The sequence below is a fragment of the Myotis daubentonii genome, chromosome 16 (assembly GCF_963259705.1).
Source record: "Myotis daubentonii chromosome 16, mMyoDau2.1, whole genome shotgun sequence".
Classification (NCBI taxonomy): Eukaryota; Metazoa; Chordata; class Mammalia; order Chiroptera; family Vespertilionidae; genus Myotis; species Myotis daubentonii.
The window spans coordinates 33,287,226-33,306,116 of record NC_081855.1 but is presented as its reverse complement, the minus strand read 5'-3'; the positions used below and the strand labels follow the sequence as shown (position 1 = coordinate 33,306,116).

Here is an 18,891-nt window from a genome sequence, read left to right as displayed (position 1 = left end):
TGAGTGATTTGGGTTAAATAGATTAAGGGCTTGCAAACAGTCCTGAATTAGAATAGATCATGCTGAATCACAGCAGTGGCATGGAGAATACATTACTGGGTAATCTCTTGGAAAAATATACAATCAAAACGACCAAAAAAAAAAAAACGACCAGTAATATCCACCAAAAGAAAAAATGCCTTCATTTCACTTTTGCTATCCTATGGGAGAGGGAGGATGTCAGAAAATTCTTACAAAGTAGGCATGTAGGGCAGTATTTCAATCTTGCTACTTTAGGTATTCTCCTTCTGTGGGGAGCGGTATAGAACATTAGTATATAAATAATTGCTGCCTGAAATGAAAAAATAATTTAAAAGGGTGAGAAAATTGTTCAAAGCAGTAGTCCACCCCCTAACAGCTGTAAATTACTCATCAGTCTTAATGTCACTGAACTGAGCTGGAGCTGAGTCAGCCATCAGCCTGGCTGCAGTGAAGCAGAATTTAATCTCCCTTATCTTTTCATTACAGGGTTTTTACTTTATGCATCAGTACCAGAAGGAAGACCAATGCATTGTAGCAGGAATTCCATCCAACTTGATTCTGGAATAATTTGGTTCCAAGTGAACCAATTACTCTCAGTAGAAACAAGCAGAGGAATTACTTCCTTGCCAATTTTCTATCAAAATGATCTAGAGAGATAAAGGAAGAACAGGAATGTTTACTGTTATATCTGCCTCAGATTCTCTGGAACCTAGCTACTCTGATTCATTAATATATGCTTTGCTCCTTATGCACCATGTTGAAAGGCAAATGCTTGAAATAGAACAAACAGAATGAAATATTTAAATTCCTTAACAATTTGTAGTCATTCCCTAATTTTTATAAAAATCGGTATTTCTTTAGAGCTTATCTAATATGTATAAGTCTAATACATTAATAAATATACCTTCTTTAATAAATAAAACCTCATAATTTGCCTGGATAAAAGAAGTAAAATGATCCATGCTTCTACTATACAATTAACCAGTGGGTAAACATAATTAAAGTTAGTATTTGGCAGACATTTTCTGTGGATCACTACACATGAGAATATTTTAATATTTTCAAACAAATAATGCAGAATGGTACTCACCCACAGTTCCTTCTGTGCCATCCGTTTCCTTTGGGATGTAATGTGCAGAAAGATCACTCTGAAGGACTTCATCTGATGTGGCTCTGGCTAAAGCAGCAGCCAAAAAGGAAGGGCAATTACTGAAAGAAAAATAAAAGGCTATTTCACTAAGAATTAGGAAACAGGGGGTTGGGCCTAAACCGGCAGTTGGACATTCCTCTAGGAGTCCCGGATCGTAGAGGGTGCAGGCTGGGCTGAGGGGGACGATGCCCCCTCTCCCCCATGCACAAATTTCATGCACCAGGCCTCTAGTAGGATATAATTTAAAACTGGAACAAGTTTTATAAAGGAAACAAATGGGGTACAGTGAAAGAAAATAAAAGAGGGGTAACTCTTTAGAATGTTTAGGAATGCCGTGCCTTGAAGGATGAGAAAGCCTCAGTTATGTAGGGGTGGGAATTTTGGAGAGAATATTCCAGGCAGAGAAAATAACATGTGTACAAACCCTTTCTGAGAGTTTGGTATGTTTGAGGAACTGAATGAGGCCCAAAGAAGATGAAGTATAGTGCATAAGGGGAAAAATGACAGGGAATATTGTCAGAGGAACAGGCATCTTTGAACCATGGTAAGAATTTGGATTTGCCCGGACTGGTTTGGCTCAGTGGATACAGCGTCTGCCTGCAGACTAGGGGGGGGGGTCCCAGGTTTGATTCCAGTCAAGGGCATGTACGTTGGTTGTGGGCACATCCCCAGTGGGGGGTGTGCAGGAGGCAGCTGATCGATGTTTCTAGCTCTCTATCCCTCTCCCTTCCTCTCTGTAAAAATTCAATAATATATATTTTTTTAAAAAGAATTTGGATTTTACTAAAAATGTAGTGGGAAGTCACTGAATATTGTGAGCAAGAGAATGCCATTAAAATATTACTTAAAATATTATTAAAATAATACTACTTAAAATATTGCTTTGCTGTGTCAAAGGAAATTGGAAGCAAGCAAAAATGAGTGAGTAACCACTGAGGAGACAGTTGTAATCCCAGGCCAACGCTCTAACCACTGACAACCAGCGAGGACGAACCCGCAACCTTTCGGTGTATGGGACGCCGCTCCAACCAACTGAGCCATTAGGCTACAGCTGGACATTGAATTTAATACCATATAATCACTGGGTACCAAGACAACTCAAGGGGGGAAACAAGTCTTTTCAACAAATGGTGCTGGGACAACTGGATATCCATACAAAATAATCACGTTAGACTCTCTCCTTACACCATATACACAACAAGTCAAAATGGATCACAGACCTAAATGTAAGAGCTAACACTATAAAAATCTTAAAAGAAAACATAGCAGTAAAACCTCATGACCTTGAATTAGGCAATGGTTTTCCTAAATATGAAACCAAAAACACAACGAAATAGAATTAAATAGGACCGAAAATCAAGAAAGTGAAAAGATGCCCAGCCCGGTGTGGTTCAGCAGTTGAGCATGGGCCTATGAACCAGGGGGTCATGGTTCGATTCCTAGTCAGGGCTCATGCCCAGGTTGTGGGCTGGATCCCCAGTTGGGGGCATGCAGGAGGCAGCCGATCAGTGATTCTCATCATTATTGTTTCTATCTCTCCCTCTCCCTTCCTCTCTGAAATCAATAAAAAAATATTTCTAAAAAAAGAAAGTGAAAAAAAAGTGAAAAGACAACTCACAGAATGGTAGAAAATATTTGCAAATTATATCTGATGAGAGACTAGTATTTAGAACATATAAAAAACTATTTTAACGCAATAATGAAAACAACCCAATTTAAAAATGGACAAAGGATATTAATATTTTTCTAAAGATCTATAAATAGAAGGAAACCGTAAGAAAAGATACCCAAAATCATTAGTCATTAGGAAAATGCTAATCAAAACCACGAGATACCACTTCACACTGAGTAGGATGACTGTAATAAAAAAAAAGAGGCAACAAGTGCTGATGACCATGTAGAAAAATTCAAATTCTCATATATTTCTGGTGGGAATGTAAAATGGTGCAACAGCTTTGGCAGTTCCTTATAATGTTAAACACAATGCTACTACATGGCTCAGCAATTCCTATGAGTGGAATATACAAGAGAAATAAAAACATACTTCCACACAAGAACTCAGACATGAATGTTCATAGCAGCATTATTCATAATAGCAAAAAAGTAAAAACAACCAAATGTCCACCAACTGCTTATGGATAAACAAAAGGCAGTATATTCATGCAATAGAATATTATTCAGCCATAAAAGGAATGAAGTATTGATACCTGCTACAATGTGTATGAACCTTGAAAACATGGTAAGCTACAGACACCAGTCACAAAAGATCAAATATTGGATGATTCCATTTATATGAAAAGTCCAGAATAGGCAATCTATTGTAACAGAAAGTAGAGGAGAGTAGCTTAAGGCTGGGAGGTGGTGCAAACAGGGAGGAACTGCTAATGGGTAGGGGGTTTCTTTTGGGGGTGATAAAAATGTTCTGCATCTTACACTGTAGTGATGGTTAAACAATTCTGAACACACTACTAGTAAAACCACTGAATTGTACTTGTACAATTTAAGAGTGCAATTTTTACAGTATGTAAATTATATCTTTAAAAAAGTCATTGACTTTGTCAAGAACCACTGAATAAAGACAGTGACCGAAAGGGGATATGAAGACAGGGAAAGTTTGTAGTTTTAGAATGGTGCAGAATCTGACTGCATACTAAATGATTTGACCTAGTAGAGAAAGATTGATAGCTAATGCAGGAGAGAGGGAAGGAACAAAGGAGCAAAGTTCCTGAGAAGGCAAGGAGGGATGATATCCGGTTCATATACAGAAATATTGACCTTTGATAGGACGAGGCACATTTCCTTAATTGAAAAAGGAAAAAAATAGGGACAGATGCAAGCAGGTTTCCAATTTCTTGGTAGGAAAATAAGGGAGTTCACATCTAATGGTGATTCAACAATAGCTATTGAGGCTCACAATGTTCCGGGCACTGTTCTACTCCACAGGACACATAGATGCCCAAAAAGGACAAAAACCCCTGCCTTTGGAGCTTACATTCTAGGCCAGTGATGGCGAACCTTTTGAGCTCGGCGTGTCAGCATTTTGAAAAACCCTAACTTAACTCTGGTGCCGTGTCACATATAGAAATTTTTTGATATTTGCAACCATAGTAAAACAAAGACTTACATTTTTGATATTTTATACATTTAAATGCCATTTAACAAAGAAATATCAACCAAAAAAATGAGTTCGCGTGTCACCTCTGACACGCGTGTCATAGGTTCACCATCACTGTTCTAGACAATGGCTTCTCAATGAAGTATAAGGCTAGACCAGTAGTTCTCAAACTTTTGCTTGCATCAGAATCACCTGCAGGCTTGTTAAAACACAGATTGCTGGGCCCTAACCCTAGGGTTTCTGACTAAGCAGGCCTGGAGTAGGGCCTGAGAATTCTCCTTTCTAGTAAGTTCCCATATGATGTTCATGCTGCTGGTCTGGGGATCACACCAATGAGAACCATTGTGTGATGTCATCAACTGGGTGGTGAGGGTAGAAAGCACATGGGGCAGGAGGGATGAAGAGAAAATAAATATGAAATAGTCTTATCAGAGAGTAGTAGGACTGTCAAACAGTGCCAAGAGATTATTGGAAGTTTGAGACAATTTTTTAATGAAACCAGTCTTTCTGGTTGCATATGCTGGAACATGTGTAAGTAAAAAAAAAAAATTGTTTAGTTCATCAAGATTTGAGGTTTTGCAAAGTGATTCTATAAAAGTAAAGAAGAGACATGGGAACTGATTATCTTTTTAAGGACATGATTACAATGTTCGACCATGTACTATTGGCTAAGAAAGAACAGACATGAGTTGCAAATCAATGTGGTCTAAATGTAATTTTAAAACTGTAGTGGGAGTACTTGAGCACATAACCTAGGACAGAGTGTTGTAGTCTGAGAACAGAATGTTCTATATGATTTTGGAGCTGGTGTAATTTTTGTGATGACAAGTTTTAGGTGAGACCAAGAAAATCAGTGGTTTAGAAGCATATAAAATGACAATGTTTAAGGTTTATGTCCCTAAGGGGAAAGGGGACTAGAAATTCTCTTTATTTTTATCAGTATTTCTCAAATTGTAGGTTATAATCCATTAGTGAGTAATAAAATCAATTTATGAATTGTGACCAGTATTTTTTAAAAAATAGAATAGGGTATATGAAGTAAGGCTAAGTATTCTAGATATACGTGTGTGTGTGTGTGTGTGTGTGTGTGTGTGTGTGTTGAATCCTGATTTTGATGGGGGAGAAATTGAAAAAAACAACTCCAGAATAGGCAATTACTGCCTTCATAATTATGAAATAAATTGGTGGCATCTTTTGAAGTCCAAATGCTGTATAAACAGTATTACCATTTCTCCCTTCATGCTAGGTTAATTGAATTCTTCCTTATGAGTCAAAATTTCCCTTCATACACCTAAACTGTCTTCAGCACTGCTTGTTTTTACCTTTCAATCACGCTTTACTTGAAGTAACTGGAGATACCCAAATATTTTGCCTAAGGCGACTTTATACTATCAGTATTAACGTTTACTTGGTCCTTCTGTTTGTTTTAAAATTTATATTTAAAACCATCTAAAAAATCTTTATTGTTATCTTGTTTCCAAGAATTAAAAAAAAAAAAGGATATTTGGATCTAAGTTCACTAAAGGTAAAACTTTTGAGAATACAGCAAGAACTATTAGTCTCAGTAATGTCATCTGCAAATACATTTTTAGTCACAGTTAATGTAATTTCTTTTTGTCAGACAGAATGAAAATATTTTCAGTGAAGTAGGGAGGAGGATTAGCTGACTAATAGCTAGATATAAAACATCAAGCTAGACGCTTCACCCACATCCGATATTCCTACATGTCAGAAAGCTATCAGTAGAGTAATCTTATGGTTTTGACTCTGAAGTGAAAGTGATTATTTCTAAAAAGTCAGAATTGCAAAATGTATTTTAAAACATAGTCACATCACAGAATATTTGATACAACTCAAATAGAAGGTTATAATTAAAGCTTGTCATTTTAAAGAGAATTACCAGGAGTGAGTAACAAGATAATAACATAGCAAACCACCTTTTCCCATCATTTCTCATTCAGTGCTTGAAAGATCCTTATACAGAAGGTTTTAAAGTTAGGTAAATATACTGCATAGCAAATATCAGAGGAGGGCCAATACTCCTGGCAATTTGGAGGGTTGGGGTACAGATGTTATTATATTGAGAACATTGCTGAAGTAGAGTATGATTAGAAATGTCTTTTAATTTTTCCAGTGTATGTCATTTTGGGGGACTGGCTCTTTTGAAGTCAAATTAATCCCTTAAATATAGTCCAAAAACAAGCCTTTGCTATTTGTTAACATATATTATCTGAGATGCTTACCATTCCTATCTTTAAGTAATTCATGTCCTGAGAACAAAAGGAAATGTATTTCATACCAACTTGTTACTTTGTTTTAAACATCAAAGTATAGATTTTATATACTCATAGATAAAAATCTGTCTCATTTATGTCTAAGTCACATATAAACTATATGCATAAATAACTCAACAATATTGAAATATTAATAGGGGTCCATTTAGTTTTAATTTTTAGTCATATAAACATTCTACTTTATTAAAGCTATTTATGTTCACAAATACATGAATTATGTATTTGAATTTCTGTATATACTGACTTTCTCAATGTTATATATTATAAAGCAAGAGTCCAGACTCTGTTAAAATTCACAAACTGAATTCTGTAAAAAAAGCACAAGTTTTATTCTTCAGACACACAAAATCAATCTTAACTCTTCAATTTTATTTCAAAAATAACCACAGCACAAAACATGCTTGGTAGAAGATTTGAATTTTAAAAACACGACTGCATTCTAATGATCTTCAACAGTTCAGTACTTATCAATGTTTATATAAATTATTTTATTTTACTTTGTCAGTCTTTTCCCAAATTAGACATTTAAAAAGCCATATAGTATATATGGGAGCAGTATTTAAGGATAAAGCAGATGTTAAATCATTGTTATGAACTGAAAGTTTAGTCCTCCTCCCTCAAATTCATATGTTGAAATTCTAATCAACACTGGAGGTGGAACCTTTGAACGATCATTAGGTCATGAGGGTTGGGCCCTTGTGAATGGGATTAGTGCCCTTACTAAAGTGCTCTCACCCTTCCCAGCAGGACTGGCTCAGATGGTTGAGAATTGGCCTGTGCTCCAAAAGGTTGTGGGTTCGATTACTGGTCAGGGCACATACCTGGGTTGTGGGTTTGATCTCTAGTATTGATGTTCCTCTCTCACATCAATGTTTCTCTCTCTCGCTCTCTCTGAGCATGAGGATTAAATAAGTAAATAAATAAATGTACTCTTAACCTTTAAACCATGTGAGGATACAAGGTGATAGTCATCTTTGAACCACAAAGCACACACCTAAGACAGCAAATCTACTGGCATCTTGATCTTGAACATCGCAGCCTCCTGAACTGTGTGAAATAAATTTCTATTATTTATAAGCCATCCAATCTATGATTATTTGTACTGCAGGTCAAACAGACTAAGACAATCATTATGGAAACTACTCAAATCCTTATAACTAGTGGATGGAGGCATTAACTATTATAGATGGGTCTTTGTTACCTATATGTTTTTATGTTTCTTCATTTAATTATTTTTTAATTAGTTTACATAAAATATTAGTTTTAAGTGTACAACATAGCAATTAGACATTTATATACCTTACAAAGTGATCACTCAAGTCTAGTACCATCTGACACATAATAGTTATTAAAATATTATTGACTTAGATTCCCTATGTGGTACTTTACATCCCTGTGACTATTTTTATAACTGGAAATTTGTACTCCTTAATCCCTTTCACCATATTCACCTGTCACCCCAACCCCCTTCCCATCTGGCGACCATCAGTTTGTTCTCTGTATCTGTAAGTTTGTTTCTGTTTTGTTTGTTCCTTTATTAGATTCCACATTTAAGAGAAATCATATGGAATTTGTCTTTCTCTGGCTGACTTATTTCACTTAGCATAATACCCTCTAGGTCCATCCATGTTGTTGCAAATGGCAAGAGTTCATTCTTTTTTTATGGCTGAGTAATATTCCATTGTATTTATGTACCACATCTTCTTTATCCACTCATCTGTTGATGGACATTTAGGTTGTTTCCATATATTGGCTATCCTGTATAATAAAAGCCTAATTTGCTAAGTGTCTGGTCGTCCAGTCAGCTGTTCAACCAGTCAAAGCATACTATGCTAATGAATGCTAAGGCCACTCAACCAATCGCTATGACATGCACTGACCACCAGGGGGCAGTCAACCGGTTGATCAGTCGCTATGATGTGCACTGACCACCAGGGGGTAGACGCTCTGACTGGTAGGTTAGCTTGCTGCTGGGGTCCGGCCTATCGGGACTAGGCGAGATGGGTCAGACACACCCTGGAACCCTCCCACGTCCCTCCCCGGCCACGATCATACACCAGTGGGGTCCCTTGGCCTGGCCTGCGCCCTCTTGCAATCCAGGACCCCTTGGGGGATGTCAGAGAGCTGATTTCAGCCTGATGGCAGAACAACCAGTCACTATGACATGCACTGACCATCAGGGGGCAGATGCTCAATGCAGGAGCTGCCCCCTGGTGGTCAGTGTGCTCCCACAGGGGGAGTGCCACTCAGTCAGAAGTTGGGCTCAAGGCTGGGGAGCGCAGTGGCAGTGGCAGTGGCAGGAGCCTCTCCCACCTCCGTGGTAGCGCTAAGGATGTCCAACTGATGGCTTAGGCCTGCTCCCCAGGGCTCCCAGACTGCGAGAAGGCGCAGGCCAGGCTGAGGGATTTCCCCCCACCCTCGAGTGCATGAATTTTGTGCACAAGGCCTCTAGTTGTACATAAAGCTGCAATGAACATGGGGCACATAATGTCTTTTTGAGTTATTGTTTGGTATTTCTCTGGATAACTACCCAGAAGTGAAATTGTTGGGTCACATAGTAGTTCAAGTTTTAATTTTCTGAGAAATCTCCAGGTGTGAGGTGATATCTCATTATGGTTTCAATTTGTATTTCTCTAATGATTAATGACACTGAACGTCTTTTCGTGTATCTATTGGCCATCTGTACATCCTCTTTGGAGAAGTGTCTATTGAGGTCCTCAGCCAATTTTTTAATTAGATTGTTTGGCTTTATGTTAAGTTAGTTGTATGAGTTCCATGTACTTTGGATATGAACCCCTTTTCAGGTCTCACTGACAAAGATCTTCTCCCATTCAGTAGATTGTCTTTTTGTTTTGTTAATGTTTTCTTTTGCTATGAAAAAACTTTTTAGTTTGATGTAGTCCCATTTGCTTATTTTTTCTTTTGTTTTCCTTCCTAAGGAGACATTCCCAATAAATATTGCTAAGAGCAATGCCAGAGTTAACTGCCTATTTTTTCTTCTAGGAGTTTTAGTTTTAGTGTTTACATTTAAGTCTTTAACCCATTTTGAACGTATTGTTGTATATGGTTTCAAAAAGTGGTATCATTTCATTTTTTCTTGCATGCATCTGCCAAGTTTTCCCAACATAACTTATTAAAGAGACTGTCTTTACCCCATTGTATATTTTCACCTTCTTTGTCATAAATTAATTGACCATATAGGTGTGGTTTTATTTCTGGGCTTCCTATTCTGTTCCACTTACCTATGTATGTGTTTTCATGCCAGTACTATGCTCTTTTAATTAGTATAGCCTTAAAGTATAGCTTGATTTCAGGTAGCATTATACCTCCAACTTTGTTCTTCTTTCTCAATATTGCTTTGGCTGTTACCTAAAGATATTAAAGACTATTGCTTTAAAGATTATACACTGATAGCCCTAGCCGGCTTGGCTCAGTGGATAGAGGTCAGCCTGCGGACTGAAGGGTCGCGGGTTTGATTCTGGTCAAGGGCATCTGCCTGGGTTGCAGGCTCAATCCCCAGTAAGGGAGCGTGCAGGAGGCAGCTGATCAATGATTCTCTCTCATCATTGATGTTTCTATCTCTCTCTCCCTCTCCCTTCCTCTCTGAAATCAATAAAAATATATTAAAAAATAGATTTATTTTTTAAAAAAGACTTTACATAAATATATCTCAGTTACTCAGAAATCACTTTAGCTCATAATTTAAACATTGTGATTTCTCTATGTTGCTATACGATTTTTTTTTTTTTACAATGAAGAGTAATTAAGAATCACTACTGACTTTGAAGCCTGGACATACATAGTTGCACACTGAGGGAGGCCTAAAATTTCTGACAACTTACTTGTTATTCAACTAACTTGTTGGAGACAGGAGGTTATAGCAGAAATATAAGGAGTTAGAAAGCCATGTTCTAATTCTAGCTGTGTAACCTTATAAAAGATGCTTAAATGCTGGATTTCAGTTTCTTCAACTGGAAAATTAAGAAATTGTAATAAAATAACTCTAAAGTCTCAGGTCTAAAAACTAAAATTCTAATTCTATAATTTTATTTCAAATAACATTTTTAATTTCAAAGGTAGGACAAAGGCAGTTTAAAAGTATAAATTAAGACACTCCTGATCCAAACAATGTTTTCACACAGGCCAGCAGAATGGAAATAAACTCTATATATTCCTTTTGTAGACAATATGGGGTACTCTACAGACTAGGTGTATTCCTAAAAGTTGGATGTATATTTATTTTGATAAATGTAATCAATCTTTGCAGCAAATCCACTAGTTAGAAAAAAATCCTTCAGATTTTGTGTAACTTTTTTTCTTAAAGAGACATGCTTATTAAGCTTCATATAAAATAATAGTTAGCAACTGGTTATGAAACTTTATATTTATTTCAAATAAGAGAGTACTATTTCCTGCCTCTTTATAAATATTTATTTACGAGAGCTTATTATTCTATTTCCATTCTATAGGCTGATATAATCCAATATACATTTTCTTTTTAAATTTATTTTTAATTATGGTTTCTCATTAGAGAAAAGAAAAGGTGTCAGATTGTAACTGAATATGAAAGCTGGCTCTCTTTCAGCACTACTAGTATATATTGCTATCTTGATTTATAAAGCAGAAACCACAATAGATTATTCTAGCATAAAAACACATTTAATTTGCATCATTTTTCAAGTATAAAGAGTGGCTAAGTTCTGTTAGATGAATAGGATAGTATTTTATTTGGATCTTTTTCTAAGTTGACTTGTTACCTTCCACATGCATTTTAAGACAATACACATTTCAAGACTGCATACTGAATTCTTGTTATAAACCAAGCCAGGAAGCATTTTCATCACAATGCCAAACCTACACAAATCACTAAAGACATTATTAGATAAATTAGAGGTTTGAAAGTACATCCTTCCTGACACTGGCAACGTAGGCGTTGGCACAGCACCCACAGCTGTGTTTCGGCAGCCTTGGCATAACATTGCTAAGGTAATAAAAATTCTTGAAGGTGGGAAGCTCCCATCAATTAACTTTGAGAAAGATTCATCTGGAGCAGCTTCATCATAGCCCACATATTATGATGCTATCTACTCATTATGCCCTTGCTGGGGGAACAGCACTTAAATGTTGAATTTCTGATCACCTCCCCCCAAGTTAACCTAGAATGACACATTAACCTAAAAATAAAGAAGGCAAATTACCCACCTGACTTGGTATTATTTTTCTTAGTGGACTAAATGAAGTTAAATTCAAGCACTGAATTTTTTTCCTCTTTAAGCGTTTTTCTTTCTTTCCACAGCAACCTCTAGGAATGCCACCTGGGTACCCATACTTCACAGATTCTCTCAGCTTCTTTCAATTTACCAAATGACTAGTTCCTGCAGTTCTGAGTTTGAGATCCTCACAACAGAAAGCTCATTCCCTACTGCTACTATTAATGTAATTTTCACAACCACTTGTTCACATTGACCAGGCTGACATTCAAGCAAAGCCAACAGTATCCTAAGTTTTCTGTGAATAGCAATCTAAATGTTAAGCATTTATCAAAGATCAAAATACCGGTAGTGCCACAAGTCCACAAAAAATGAGAGCTTAGCAGTAATTATCTTTCTTGTCATCCTCCTCCATGACCAAAAGTAATAGCAAGTTTACTGAAACTTCTCAGCATCACATTGCTAAATCCCAGTCTATTCTCAGGTCCCGCTAACTTGGGAGCATCTGACTACTGATATTCCCTCCACTTTGATACACTTTTCTTTAGGATTCCAGAACACCATGCCTTCTGTTACTCACAGGCTTCTGTCTTCTCAGTCTTCCTCTGATGGTTCTTCCTCTTCTTCCTGCACTTGTAACTCCTCTCACTATGTTGCAACTCCTTTACTTTTTTCATAGCCTTTATCAATTTCTTGTACACTACATGAAATTACTTTGTTTATTGTTTATTTTATGTCTCCATTCTTCCTCTCTCTAGACTGCAAATGTTTTCTGTGTGCTTTTGGTCATTGAGACTTAATGACCAGATCAGTGCCTAGCACACTGATCAATAAATATTTACTGAATGAATAAACTTCTGATTTATATGTGCTTAAAGCATTCCCCAACTCCTTATAATGAATGTTTCTTAAGAGTAGAAAATCAATATATTTACAAAAGAGCATTCTACGTAACATATATTGAATTTGTATCCATGCTATAATACTTGGGTAGTATCAGTAAATGGGTGATAACCATTGGCAAACAGGAATTAAGGTCATATTTACATTTTTGTTGCCAACTCAAATAACTGGTGTATGCTGAAGTCTCACTTATATTAGAGACTTTAGTCCTTCTCAATAAAAGATAATGTATTTAAATTTCAAAAGTATTCATGGCTTAAAAATTTTTTTTAATCCATGTCCACCCAAGGACATGATTTTTTGAGAGAGAGAGAGAGGGGTGGGGGGGGGGGGGAGAGAGAGAGAGAGAGAGAGAGAGAGAGAGAGAGAGAGAGAGAGAGAGAGAAACATCTAACATCTATTGGTTGCCTTCTATACATGCCCCAACCAGAAATTGAGCCTGCAACGTTTTGGTGTATTATGGGGCTGACACTTCAACCAATGGAGCCACCTGGCCAGGGCTGTATGGTTTTTTAAATAGGAACTCTACTTCAATCAATATTTTGAAATTATTGATTAGTCTCAAGAAATTAGGGACTTTACTAAAATGATACACAATTATTCTTTGAAAGACAACTAGAAAATAGAACCCTATTTAATGGTTCTAGAAATCCATGTTACTATTTCTGGATATTAACTTAAGTCCTAACCTGTTCCATATTCATTATGAATACAATACTGATGACAATTATATGTGGGATCCCTAGGCCTGGCTGGCGATCAGGGCTGATCTTGGGGCAACAAGTGGGATGATGGGAGGGCAGGGGGGCCCCACTGGCATCCACCCTGGCTGGCCTGAGGCCTGCAAACAGCTCTTGCATTGAGCATCTCCCCCTGGTGGTCAGTGTGCGTCATAGCGACTGGTCGTTTGGTCGATTTGCATATTAGGCTTTTTTTATTTTTTTAAATATATTTTATTGATTTTTTACAGAGAGGAAGGGAGAGAGATAGAGAGTTGGAAACATTGATGAGAGAGAAACATCGATCAGCTGCCTCCTGCACATCTCCTACTGGGGATGTGCCCGCAACCCAGGTACATGCCCTTGACCGGAATCGAACCCGGGACCTTTCAGTCCGCAGGCCGATGCTCTATCCACTGAGCCAAACCGGTTTCGGCAGGCTTTTTTTTATATAGGATCTTGTTTTCAGGGAGAATGATAAGAGTAGCTACAATTTTTTTAATTTTCACTACATGCCAGCTAATGTACTAAAAATTTCACTTCTTTTGTCTCTCTTAATTCTCATAATAGCAATATGAAATAGAATGTATCTGAAATTCCTAGCTGAAGAACCTAACGATTAGATAAGTTACTAGTAGAGCCACATTTAAAACCCAGATTTATAAGTCCAGAAGGCTATATAGTAAACCTCTAACAGTATATATATGAGCATACCTTGAAAATATTGTGGGTTTAGTTCCAGACCACTGGAATAAAGTGAGCATTGAAATAAAGCAAATGGTAGGTAATCTTTTTGTAGGTGGAGAATCTTGACTTCAATTTGTAAAAAAGGCAACACTTGTGAAGCACAATAAAGTAAGGTATGCCTGTAATTGTTTATGCCAAGAACATATATGGCAATGAATTATTCAGCTTCTACTGATTGGGAAAACAGATACAAGATAATTGATAAAAGTTGTGTAGCCTGGCCAGCGTGACTCAAAGGTTGAGCGTCGACCTATGAACTAGAAAGTAATGATTTGATTCTGGTCAGGGCATATGCCTGGGTTGCAGGCCCAATTCCCAGTGTGGGGAGTGCAAGAGGCAGCCAATCAATGATTCTCATCATTGATGTTTCTCTCTCTCTCTCTCCCTTCCTTTCTAAAATAAAAAAATATATATTTTTTAAAGAAAAAAATGTTTTTTAAAAAAAGCTAGTTAACAACACAGTGACACAGGAAACATATTATCTGAACTCTGGGCCCTTACTCTAGTTTTTCCGCATATAACGTATATATTTATTCATTTATTTTAATTAAAAAGTAATACATGCCACATTCTTATTGAAAAAATTCAAAGAATAAAGTAAAAAGTAAAGGTAAAAGTTATCAGTTTACTATATATTATACCCTTCCAGACTTTTTTCTATGTATTTACAAACAGAAAAATACAGCTGTTTTTTCTATTTATTGTAACATAAATGGAATGACATATATATCATTATAAAATGTACTTTTCCCTTAGAATATGTTTTAGAGAACTTTCCATATCAACACACACACACCTAACTTGTTAGTTTAGGCTGCTACATAGCTTGTCTACCAATAAACATTTAGATTATTTTAAATTTTTTAATACCATAATGGTGCTTTAGTGAACATCTTTACATGACTTTTCGTGCACAGTGCACAAAGACATATATGCAAAGGTTTATTTCTGGGCTCTTTATTCTATTCCATTGATCTGTATGTCTTTATGCCAGCACTACCCTGTTTTAAATACTATAGCATTACATTAAATCAGCAATTGTGAGTCCTTTGGTTTTGTTCTTTTTCAAGATTGTTTTGGCTATTTGGGGTCCCTTAAGATTCCATATGAATTTTAGAATAGGTTTTTCTATTTCTGAAAAAAAACACACCAATCATTGGGATTTGGATAGGGATTGCATTGAATCTGTATTTTGCTTTGGGTAGTATTGACATCTTAAAAGTATTACATATTCCAATCAATGAACATGGGATATCTCCCCATTTATGTCTTCTTTAATTTGTTTCAGCAACTTGTAGTTCATTGTACAAGTCTTTTACCTCCTTGGTTAATTCCTAAGTATTTTATTCTTTTTCGTGCTATTGTAAATTGAATTGTTTTTGTAATTTCCTTTTCAGATTGTTCATTGTCTGTGTATGAAAATACAACTGATTTTTGTGGGTTGGCTTTGTACCCTGCTACTTTGCAAAATTCATATATTAGTTCTATCAGTTTTTTTGTTTGCTTGCTTGTTTTTTCTGGAACCTTTAGGGTTTCCTACATTTAAGCACATATCATCATCAGATAATTTTATCATTTGTTTCCAATTTGGATGCCTTTTGTTTCATTTTCTTGCCTAATTTCTTTGACTGGAACTTCCAGCACTGTGTTGAAAAGAAGTGGGAAAAGCAGGCAGTACTCTATTGCCTAGAAGTGGTGAAAGCTCTGTTCTCATTTATGGTTCACTTAGAAAGGTTGGAGTCTTAAAGATATCAACATCCCAGTTATTTAGATAACATTTAGCTCATAACTGTAGCTCATAAAAACAATGTCTTTCCTGTATTTTATTTTATTTATTTACTTACTTACTTATTCATTTATTTATTTATTTTTGGTATTTTATATTTAGATTTTGGGTTCAAGAGGCAATGAACATGGCTGAATCCAAATCTTTAAAAGTCCTTGAATAAATAGTTCTTATTTAGGTTTTTAGAAACCTGCATCTTTAAAATATGCATTATTTGTTTAAAAAAAAGGGGGGGGGGTGAAGAAAAGAAAACCAAAACTATTTCAGGGAATTTATGGTAGGTAAAAAGTGCCCCACTAACAATAAATGAAACACTATAAATCAGAATGAATACAGCATTAGATCTAGCCTTACATAAAAGAGGATTTTCTTCTACTTGACACAAATTCCAGTCATCTAAGTAATCTCTACCTGAGAAAGGAATATGCCCTTAGGAATTCTATCAGTTAAATAGTTCAATTTTTGAAGGAACTATTTTTAAATAAGCCATAGATAAGCACCAAACCCCCAATACGGTTGGCAGCTTCAGAAAAGCTTAATTACCCTCTTATTCTTTTAATCATCCAAAGAAACCAATCCAGTGACTATCATGGTATTTATTACCTGCTGTGAGCACAGTCAAGTGGATTCCCCACTGTTAAATTCAGAAAATAAAGTAGGGAAGAAGAAGAAAAAAAAGGAATGCTAACAGAGAAAATAACAAAATATAGCAACTAGGGACAAAATGAGATTCACAACCTGGTTTTTGATACTGAGAAATATCTGAAAAACTATTTTCATGAATTATATAAAGATATCTTGGAAAATGCATTTGTTCATAGTGGTAGAATAAAATTCAGAGTAAAGATAGAGGAATTTGCTACCATTTTTTTAAAATGCTATTTTTTAGTGAACCAGAGAATAAAATTACTATTGGACTTCGAAATGATCTGGTAGGGTCAATAAGTGAAAACTTAAAAAACAAAAATAAAACAAAAAGATGGGTCATAAAACATTTTTTTATTTTTTGGAGGAGAACCGTAACAGCACAAAGTATGTATTATTCATAATGAGAAGAAGAAATAATTGGCAATAGACACCATAACAGGATTCAAAATCATTTTACTTTCCAGCTATAGTTTCCCTTCTGAAGTCACCATAAAATTGATTCTGTGCTACATAAGTTAAAAGAAGAGTAGTGGTATCAAGCTGAGCGAATATGATTGCAGAGAGCTATTTTCTATTTTAAAATGGTTTTTGAAAAGATGTCTCCTTAATGGAAATGCTGAATTATAACCTTAGCAACACGTCTGGGCATCCCCTTAAGAAAAACTCATAGAAGTAAATGAATTGGAAAAAAATAGAAGAATGTATGCTGTATAAAAAAGTGCTACAGCCCTAGCTGGTTTGGCTCAGTGGACAGGTCGTTGGCCTGCGGACTGAAGGGTCCTGGGTTTGATTCTGGTCAGGGGCACATGCCCAGGTTTCAGGCTCGATCCCCAGGGCGGGTGTGGGAGGCAGCCGATCAATGATTCTCTCACATCTTTGATGTTTCTGTCTCTCTCTTCCTCTTCCTTCCTCTCTGAAATCAATAAAAATATTTTTTTAAAAGTGCTCAATCCTCGCCCTGACTGGTTTGGCTCAGTGGATAGAGCGTCCGCCTGCAGACTGAAGGGTCCCAGGTTTGATTCCGGTCAAGGGCATGTACCTTGCTTGCAGGCACATCCCCAGTAGGGGGTGTGCAGGAGGCAGCTGATCGATGTTTCTCTCTCATCGATGTTTCTCTCTATCCCTCTCCCTTCTTCTCTGTAAAAATTACAAAAAATATATATTTTTTAAAAAGTGCTCAATCTTCTAGCTAGGAAAACAAACATAAACAGTAATAATAGACGGTAATAATAAGCAACAATTAAATTATTAACTCTAGGTCTAATGGGGGAAAATCTCATGCATCAGGTATACCCTTTAATTTCCAATGAATATAGACAATTCTTTTAGTTACTCTGTTGCTAGCTAATTAATATATAGTATCACATATTTGTATGGAACTTTGTTTACAAAAGATTTCACATATATTACCTTGGCTATCTCTTATTAAACCCTGTGAGGTAGGTATAATAGACATTAAAATGTAAAAAAAAAATTGAAGGAACCATAGACGTCAACCTTCAATTTGCAGTTAGGAATTTCTCTCTATAGTATCACTAATATCTGACTACATTCGTTAGTTTCTGTTATAATTTCTTTAACGACAGGGATATGAAAAATGAACAAGGCTTAGCTGAGTATTTACTTATTTCCCGTGCCCAGCAGTCCAGGATAAGGAGGGAGTTCCCAGCTTCTGGAATACTTGGTGTAGGTCTGCTAACTGCAGCCTCTTTCTCTTCCTCCCTCTTCTCCTGCTTTCTATCTATCTGTATGCAGGTAACGCATCTTTTCTCTAAAGTCTATCAATTTAGCTCCTTCTCGATTTTCTTTTGGGTCAGAATTATGCAAAGACATAAAGGCTCAAACATACAGCGTTCTCATTTCCCCGACCTCTGACAAAACAATTCTAAATATAATAGTTTAAAGACCCGTTTAATAACCACCTTTCCCCAGAATCTAGCATACACAGGCCAAGCAGTATTGCAATAAAACACCATTTTCCTTTTTTTTTCATTGGTGGATAAGTATAAGTAGTCCAATCCCCTAAGATCTGTCCCAAGAGAGTGTCTTTTGTGATCGAGCCAGCAGCACCCATCCCTGAACAATTTAAGCAAGATTACAGACAAAGTTACACCTGGAAAAAGCACCCTAATATACAATATTTACAAGTGCGCACAACAGACAGATAACCGTTTGTGGCTGACCATGCACAGCCAGGCAGGATAACCAAGCAAGGACCTTGAGAGGCTACTTGAAACCAGCAGCTGATCAGGCTCGCCCCAGACAGGGAGCTACAGACAACTAACTTCCCCATTTTAC

The 18,891-nt window shown here is 36.4% G+C and overlaps 2 protein-coding genes across 6 annotated transcripts in view; one reads left to right on the top strand and one right to left on the bottom strand.

The window, feature by feature from the left end:
• PPM1E (protein phosphatase, Mg2+/Mn2+ dependent 1E) overlaps nucleotides 1-18,891 on the bottom strand; it is a 97,765-nt gene that overhangs the window by 21,924 nt on the left and 56,950 nt on the right. For all 3 annotated transcript variants that reach the window (XR_009449185.1, XR_009449186.1, XM_059669643.1), the window contains exon 2: nucleotides 1,112-1,230. Coding sequence is in view for 1 of the 3 variants with exons in the window: in XM_059669643.1 (XP_059525626.1) it covers nucleotides 1,112-1,230 (119 nt within the window). In the remaining 2 variants the exon portion in view is untranslated. The remainder of the gene's footprint in view (nucleotides 1-1,111; nucleotides 1,231-18,891) is intronic.
• TRIM37 (tripartite motif containing 37) overlaps nucleotides 1-18,891 on the top strand; it is a 162,652-nt gene that overhangs the window by 108,334 nt on the left and 35,427 nt on the right. The window contains exon 25 of one of the 3 annotated variants that reach the window (XM_059669642.1): nucleotides 508-936. The exons of 1 other annotated variant lie outside the window; for it this stretch is intronic. In XM_059669642.1, the coding sequence (XP_059525625.1) occupies nucleotides 508-556 (49 nt within the window). In that variant the 3' untranslated portion in view covers nucleotides 557-936. Of the gene's footprint in view, nucleotides 1-507; nucleotides 937-18,891 lie in introns of those variants that run through there. One more of the 3 variants, XM_059669637.1, reaches the window with a different exon arrangement.